We start from the raw sequence: 8,555 nt of genomic DNA on the forward strand, positions 1-8,555 counted from the left end.
TTTGTCTAACAGAACAATGCTACTCTAAGTGTGGTCCACAAATGGTGCTGATCTATAACACAATGGTAAACCCTTCATGATAAAGTTAACTACAGAAACAGAGAGCAGACATTTAGAAATTTCTAGAGCCATCTGACATTGCTGTGATAACCCAAGAGTGTGATCAATTTACCTGTCTCACTAAACAAAGTATAGATTAGTCTAATTGTTGCCCAACTCTTGGTAGTGAAATTATTTCTTAGACTGCAAACTTTTTATGTGCAGTAGCACCACATTCCTAAATTTTGGTGATATTTTAAGGTAATTTAGATACCTATAACTAAAAGATGTGTAAGATACAGATCCCATTACTTTCACAGAAATAAAATCTAACTACAACTGCATTAGGATACAGTAGATAAATAAAAATTTTGAGTTTGCTAAAACTTCTTTAAAAATCTTTTCCCATTCCTTGTCAACTCAGTTCTTAGAAGAACTTAGATTTAAACAGTTCACTAGGAATACTATTGCAGTCAATCAATCCCAGATTAGATAACAAATTTACTTGCCTAAAAAAATTTACTGAGGGCTGGGGTTATGGCTCAGTGGTACAGCACTTGCATAGCACATGTGCGGCACTGGATTCGATCCTCAGTACCACATAAAAATAAATAAAGCAATGGTATTATGTCTATTTACAACAAAAAAATTAATAAAAAACTTTACTGATGAAACATTATGTGTTCATATGTTTCCATGTGGGGAATCACTATTTCATTCAATGTCTTTAGTTGCAATTGTTAAATAATGAAGTTACAAGTGTAACAGCCATACTCTATCAACTGCCAATCTTTGTGCTTCACTGAATGAGTCATTTCAAGACTTCTTTCTTTTCCAGTATTGAGGATCAAACCCGGCATCCCACACACTAGGCAAGTGCTCTACCACTAAACTACCTTTCCAGCCCTTATATTTTCTTTCTTCTTTTTGTTATTTGGTTTGAATGTATTTTATGCCTGTTTTCTTTATGAGTTGAACCTAATCTAAAAGTTTTTGGGCTTTAATGAGAGAATTCAGTCCATTTGTATTTGACAGAATAAGACCATACTACTACACTACTTCTTATTCCTTCCATCTTATTCTACATTCATTATTTATTTTACAATGTCTTTCCTTTTCTCTATTTTCGCCACCTTGAATTTGTTTCCATTCATTCCATTTTCTCCTCCTTACTTTGGATGTTTTAGTGTACTTTCTACTTTTGTAGCCCCTTCCCTGCTCTCATAGTCAAATGTAGAATTTGTATATAAGAAATCCCCTAAGGCTGGGAGTGTAGCTTAGAGGTAGAGAGCTTGCCTAGGCATGTGCGAGACTCTGGGTTCAAACCCCAGTGTGTGTGTGTGTGTGTGTGTGTGTGTGTGTGATATCATGATTCTGTTATCAAATAATTGGTTATATTGCAGCACTTAGTAAGACAAAACTTTTTTATAAAAGTATTTATTTTTTAGGTGTAATTGGACATAATATGTTTATTTTATTTATTTATTTTTCTGTGGTGCTGAGGATTGAACCCAGGGCCTCGTATGTGCTAGGCAAGCGCTCTACCACTGAACTACAACCCCAGCCCCAGTAAGACAAAACTTTAGCAAGGTAACAAGATGGTGAAGTCTAGAGACTTACCTCCAGGAGCTAAGGAACCAGGGCCAGGTCCTGTTACAGCAGTTGGCATCTGTCCTGGTGCTGGAACTCCACCTTGCATAGAAGCTTGCATCAGAGGAGGAGCACCATTGACATGCATTCCACCCTGAATAAGAGAGAAATCAAAGTAGGTACATGCCTCTATGCAGATTCAATACTTTTAAGTCTACAATCTTAAAGACCTCTTCAAATTGGTGGCCTAAATAGTCTATCAAACATCCTTTTTATATAGCATGTCTTGTGTGACATTATATTTTTTGTACACTTTCAATTCCATAGAAGCAAGTTATGATATGTGCCATGAGTTTTGTTATGTGAATACAGTTAAAATGGAACATACCCTTGCTGCAGAGATTGACAAGTTATCTGTGTGGCAAGGAAGCATATAGCAACTATTCTTGATTTCATCACTGGGGCCTACCAGTAAGAGTTACAATAAAAAAGTGTCTTGAACCCATGAAGACAAAGAAGGGGCTGGGACTTTTTTTAAAAGCAACTGCTGGTAGTCCACTTTTTAAAAGTGAAAATAGGCCTGGGGCTATAGCTCAGTGGTAGAGTGCTTGCCTAGCACATGGGAAGCACTGGGCTTGATCCTCAGCACCACATAAAAATAAATAATTAAAATAAAGGTATCATGTCAATCTACAGCTAAAAATATTTTTAAAACAGTGAAAATAATTTTCATTTGACCAAGTTTACTCTTGTCCTTAAACAAAATTCTTGTTTGGGGGCAGGGGGGAGGAATATGAATTTTTTGCCATGAATTCCCTAGAGAACTGAGTCCTCCTTTGAAACAGAAAGAACTCAGTAAGAATAAAAGTGAAGTTATAAAATACAAAATCACATAAGCAATTAGAAAACAAAAGTCTAAAACAGAAGACAGGAAACCATGTAGCGAGGTAGTTAGGAGAAAACAGGCTACGAGCTCAGAAAGGACCAAGTATAGAACCTGCATTCGCCACATACAATTCTATTTTTTGACCATTTAACCTTAGTCTTAGTTCATTTCCTTCCCATCTCTGAAAAAATATTTATTTATTTAGAGAAGGGGCTGGTCAACTATGACTCATGGGCCAAATATGGCTAACTGGTTTTATAAATAAAGTTTTACTGAAACACAACAACATACACTTGTTTACATACTGTCTTTGGCTGATTTCATACTATTATGGTAGTTGTGACAGAAAGTCTATGGCCTATAAAGTCAAACATGTTTGCTATCTAGTCATTTACATTAATTCTTTGCCATCCCCTGCACTGTAACTTTGAAGGACACATCTAGGTTGTTTACCTCTGTCAATCTGATAGGTGAAAAAGAGTACCTTTCTGTAGTTTCTATTTACATTTACCTTATTTTTAGATTAGACACTTTTATGTATTTAGATTTCTGTTTTGTGAACTGTTTATGTCCACTGCCCATTTTCTTACTGAATTATTTGCAATTTTCTCACTAATTCATGAGTCCTTTTTGGTTTATTATGAAAAATTATAGCTATAACCACTCATCTTAGGAAATAAATTATATATACTAAGAAAATCTATATGATCTTCCCCAATATACCCAAGATCCCCATCTCATTAGATAATCACTAAGAATTCTCATAGATTTTTAAAAATTTTATATGAATCATTATATTCTGAATATGTTCTTTGAATCTCACTCAATGTATTTTTGGGATTTATGCAGACACATATATCCCACATGCTGGAAATGTTTCCACATTCCACATTAACTTAGTTTCACTTTTATACTGTTATGTTTTTGAGTTATCTATGTTAATACCACATGTTCTAGTTAATTTTTTTTTGTAACAGGGATTGAACCCAGGAGCTCTTAACCACTGAGCCACATCCCCAGGCATTTTTTGTATTTTATTTAGAGATAGGGTCTTGCCGAAGTGCTTAGTGCCTTGCTAAGTTGCTGAGGCTGGCTTTGATTGGCAATCCTCCTGCCTCAGCCTCCAGAGCCACTGGGATTATAGGTGTACATCATCATGCCCAGCTCTAGTTCATCTTAATGCCACATGGATTTAAGTTCTTGAAAGTCATTCATGTTATAATATGTAGTTTAACTGCTTAAATTATTCCATGGGATAAATATACCACATATTTTTCATTCTTCCAGAGATGTACATTTAGGATATTACCAATTTTCACTAGTATAATGTGGCAATGAACATTTTTAACACAATTATGAACTTTAATCAAGTAATCTGCCTCTTGTCCATTATGTTTGGCAAATTCTTCCTCTATTTTGTCATTTGTATTTGATGTTTACTTCTCTTCCTCAATACAGATTTTTTTCAGTTTTTAAACGTTATCAATTTCGTATGGGTTCAGGGTATTGTATCATGGTTAGAAAGTTTTACTTTTTTCATCAGTAAAAAGAGAGATTTAAATATGAGTGCCTACCTTATGCAACTGTTATGAGGACTAATTGAGATAATGCATATGGAACAACAAAGTGCCAACCACAAAGCCAGGCATGCATATACACATTTCTTGTAAGTTAGCTTATAAGAAAAGGGCATACAGGAAAAATCACTTTGTTTTACAAACTTGGAACCAAATCTATATTCAGTCAGATGCCATGTGCTTCTGCAACCTGGAAACTGCTTTTATGTCTGGAAGTTAAAATTATCATCTCTGGTTTCTGACCATTCTTCTTTCAATATATTCTCCTAAAAAAAAAATGAGATTCTAAGACAGATAAAATAAAGGGACAGGCACAAAGCCCTACCAAAGTCTGGGCCTGAGGGGCCTGAGGATTCTGCTGGTTCATTGACACATTGGATCCTGAGCCAGGACCAGCACCATGGACTGGCTGAGGGTTGCCTGTAATCAGCGTTGGGATATTTGTCTGGCGATGCAGAATTTTCTAAAAATGAAAAGACAAACCTATGAGCTGTCTGTTTAATAAAGCAATCAGGCAGTCCCTACCCCACTCAAGGTTTATCATGCCATTAATTTTTCTTTCTTTTCTTCTTTTTGGTACCAGGGATTGAACCCAGGGCTGCTTAAGCACTGAGCCACATCCCCAGCCTTCTTTCTTTCTTTTGCAGTGCTGGGGATCAAATCCAGGGCCTCATGCATGCTAAACTCACCCTCTACCACTAAGCTATATTCCCCAGACCTATCCTATCATTTCTATAAAAGAATCAGAAGCACTCACCAAGGCAATCTCTGGGTCCACAATTCTCATCACTACCTGTGCTTGCAGCAAAGCATAAGCCAGCTGAGGGTTCTGAAGCAACATGTTCCGTGCTTCCTGGGGACTATTCTGGACACAGAGCTGAGAAGATAAGCAGATTCATTATTAAGTTCAATAATTAATTACTTAGAAATCGATGGTGATTTAGAGCTTGTGTATTACATCTGACAAATGTAATACTCAAGGGGCTCTTTAAGTTATCATTTGTTTTTATATGGCACACAAAAATCTTAGCAATGGCAGGAAGAGGCATTTCAAATACCATAATACTATCATTTAGGATAAAGCTGTATTTTTAATATCTATATCTGATATCTACGGGGGCTACAAAAAACAAGCTGGATTGTTTGAGTAGGTGTTTTTGTATAAATAGAAAGCTCTCTGTACAAAATGTAAAGTATATTGTTCACACATGGCATATTGAAGATGCATAAAATTGTATCTACATACAGATTCTATTTGAGCTCCGAAACTATTTCCATTAAATTTCAATTAACTCCTTAAAAATCTGAGGTGAACTGCTTTATTCATAACCTAATGTTTCTTCCCACCTTCATTTGTTTCATCAGCTCAAACATCTGCTCTGGTGGAAGACTGGCAACTGCTTTGCTGATAGACTCAGGGGCATCCTCAGGACTAATGGTCTCTCCATAAGGTGATTCAATGACAGGGGCACCAGTGCCAAGGCCTGATCAGGAAGAAAGTACAAGAAAGTTAGGGAAAAAACAGCTAAATCATTTTAAGTATCTATTTTTATTTTCCATGGTTGCTACAAGAACCAATAGATAAATTCTCTGGAGCTGAGAAATAAATGATTTAAAAATCTCGTCTATATTCTCTATGTTCTCAGAGGACAGACAGCTGGGACCATGATCACTTAGATGGTCAATGTTAAGGAATCAGGCATACTGACCTCTTTCAAAAGAAAAAAAGGTTTAAAGAGATAAAAAAGCCAAAAAAAAAAAAAAAGCCTTAGTACCCCTACCAGTTACAGATCTGACAACATACATGGTCACAGGAGTAATGCCACAGCACAATTATTATCTTGGTGGACCTGAATTCATCTTTAACTGGAAATTAACAGAAGGATTTCTAAAGTCAACTTTACCTTGTTTCTCAAAGATATGTACTTTCCTAATTTAAGTACCTCAGGCTGGTCAAACAAAGCTGTGTGGCTAACCATTTTAGCATATTCTAAAACATCATAAGTGGAAAAAATTTTATTGCCACATATGTATTAATTCATAATGCATACATCCTGGGATTATACTCACTCTTCAGCTCTTCTTTGTTCTTTTCACTGGCAGCATTGTCCACTCGAAGTGCTCTCCCACTGAATTCACGCCCATTCAGGTTCCGCATAGCACTAAGTGCCGTCTCTTGGTCTTGGTATTCACAGAAGCCATAACCCTTTGGTTTTCCTGTCTCTCTATCATATACCAATCTGGAGAGCAAAACCAAGTATCAGGCACAAATGCTACACACATACAGGGTTCTTGCTAATACTGCCATGCTTTAATATGGCCCTTTGTAAGATAAACAGCTTTATAACAGACTTCATCATTGAAGTATATTTAAAACAGTTGAAATAAAAAAAGAAAATCCATATCTTTTAGGTAAGAATGAATGTGGATTATATGGTACCTAAATTATGTCTCAATAAAGTTGCTAACAAAAATAAAATGCATGTGAAAATTACCAGTAAAAAGAAAAAAAAAAAAAACCCTTGCCATTATTACTAAAGGCCAAATTTGTGGTGGTTTATAAGACTCTCCCACCAAGAAGAAGAGGATCTCACCTGAAACTAACAACAGGTCCAACCTCAGAAAAGATGTCCTTCAATTGCTCTTCAGTAGCTTCATAAGGAATGTTACCCACTAAGGAACAGATAGCATATTAAAATTCTGAGTTTGTAGCCTAGATATTTAATGAGAAAGTAAACAGTAGAGTTTCTACTTTCACTGAATATAAAACAACTGGCTCAAAATAGTGTTCTCCAAAAATGCACTTCCATGTGTTTCTTCAGACCTCTTAACAAGGGAAATAAACCACTGAAACTAAATACAAAAAGTGTAGATACTCCCAAGGAGTTCTCCAACAGATCTAACAGTGTTAGATATTCCTTAACTTTGACAAAAATAAATACTTAAGGACTGGTATGTACCTGAAGGTCTTCAACTTTTAACAGTGACTACTAAAAACACATTATGTTAAAACAGGTACATAATGTCCCTATATCTACACGTACACACACTTACAGGAGAATAACCATGAATAGAGTGGAGGAAATTATTCTGAACTGTTTTGTCATGAACTTTTCAAAAGGTGCTTTAAAATCACCACACGTATTTTAAAAAAAAATTGTAGTTGTAGATGGACAGAATGCCTTTATTTTATTTATTTTTATGTGGTGCTGAGGATTGAACCCAGTACCTCACACATGCTAGGCAAGCACTCTACCACTGAGCCACAGCACCAGCCCACCACAAGTATTTTTTAAAATTAACTTATTCCAGCAGAAAATATTACTCAGAATAGTTTTAATCCTCTTTAAGATTCCTCGGACAAAGTCTTAATCATTCATTTATTCATTTGCAATCCTCCTCAAGATGCCAGGTGGCCGTTAGAACTATGGATGAACTAAAATGTTATGGGTAAAAAGCAAAGGATTTAAGTCCTGATTAAAGGGCGGGAAGTGGGCTCAGGAATCTATACTCTCCGCATATACTCTATTTTCTGGTATCTCCATTCTAGAATACAGAACACTGAGGCGCTTTTGCCATGTGCCTGCTTCTAAAAAATAATTGATAATGAAAAGGGAAAAACATAGAAGATGAAGGCTAGTCTCACTCCCTCAATGATATTGTGGAAAATCTACAAGACCGTAAAGAAAGGGAAGCATCTTTTTGCTTAGAGAGTTATATTTTGCTCTCCGAAAAGAGAAAGCCAGAGATAGTAAAAGCATCTTTTTGCTCACGGGTCCATCAGGTTGACCCCCCACTGGATAGGCAGAGAGCCCTGCAAGCCCGACCCAATGCCGGCTTTCGTGGCGATCCAGGAGGTGGGAGGTGCAGGGTTCTTTGCTGCTCCCCTGCCTCTTTCTGTCCCTCCCAGATGCTTGGTTCCACCGAATTCCTCTCACCGAATACAGAACGTAGAGAACGATCCACCGCAGGGTCTCTCACAGTCAAACCCGCCATCGCTCTCTTCCGGTGGCTTCCGGTGCGCCTAAACACACTTCCGTACAGCGCGTGAGCCGAGCGCCGACCACGCTTCCGTACCACGCGTGAACCGGAAGCGCCTGAATGAAGCGGACGCAGAGCCACGCCCCTGACGTCATTTTGTCAGCCTCAGGCTGGCGTAATTGCTCGAAAGGACTAACCTTCTGTAGGGCTTGGCTGCGTTCTGTGAATAACTCCGTTCCAAACGGGATTTGGGCGGGTCTAGGCGAATTTGAAGGCTTTCAGTCTGCAGAATTTTGTTATTATTCGTTTTTTGTTTGGCTGACGCAAGTATTAGTCGGCCATAATAAATAGAGAGGCAGCAGCTTTGCCTTGGTAACAGAGAAGTCATTTTTATCCTTGACACTTTCATTTTAGTTTTGTCCTATTGGTGGAGGGTAATGCTCGGTCCGCCCAGAGGCGTGTGCCCTAGAAGCGCTCGTCCT

At 37.4% G+C, this 8,555-nt stretch overlaps 1 protein-coding gene across 6 annotated transcripts in view; it reads right to left on the reverse strand.

The window, feature by feature from the left end:
• Cstf2 (cleavage stimulation factor subunit 2) overlaps positions 1-8,198 on the reverse strand; it is a 25,347-nt gene extending 17,149 nt beyond the window's left edge. The window contains exons 1-7 of one of the 6 annotated variants that reach the window (XM_048797375.1): positions 8,031-8,196; positions 6,687-6,765; positions 6,163-6,332; positions 5,440-5,576; positions 4,850-4,969; positions 4,418-4,555; positions 1,660-1,783 (exon numbers count right to left, since the gene is read on the reverse strand). In XM_048797375.1, the coding sequence (XP_048653332.1) occupies positions 1,660-1,783; positions 4,418-4,555; positions 4,850-4,969; positions 5,440-5,576; positions 6,163-6,332; positions 6,687-6,765; positions 8,031-8,088 (826 nt within the window). In that variant the 5' untranslated portion in view covers positions 8,089-8,196. Of the gene's footprint in view, positions 1-1,659; positions 1,784-4,417; positions 4,556-4,849; positions 4,970-5,439; positions 5,577-6,162; positions 6,333-6,686; positions 6,766-8,030 lie in introns of all 6 variants that reach the window. The other 5 variants (XM_048797376.1, XM_015502299.2, XM_048797377.1 and 2 more) reach the window with 5 other exon arrangements.
• Between the last annotated feature and the right edge of the window lie 357 nt (positions 8,199-8,555).

The sequence above is a fragment of the Marmota marmota genome, unplaced genomic scaffold (assembly GCF_001458135.2).
Source record: "Marmota marmota marmota unplaced genomic scaffold, marMar, whole genome shotgun sequence".
NCBI lineage: Eukaryota > Metazoa > Chordata > Mammalia > Rodentia > Sciuridae > Marmota > Marmota marmota.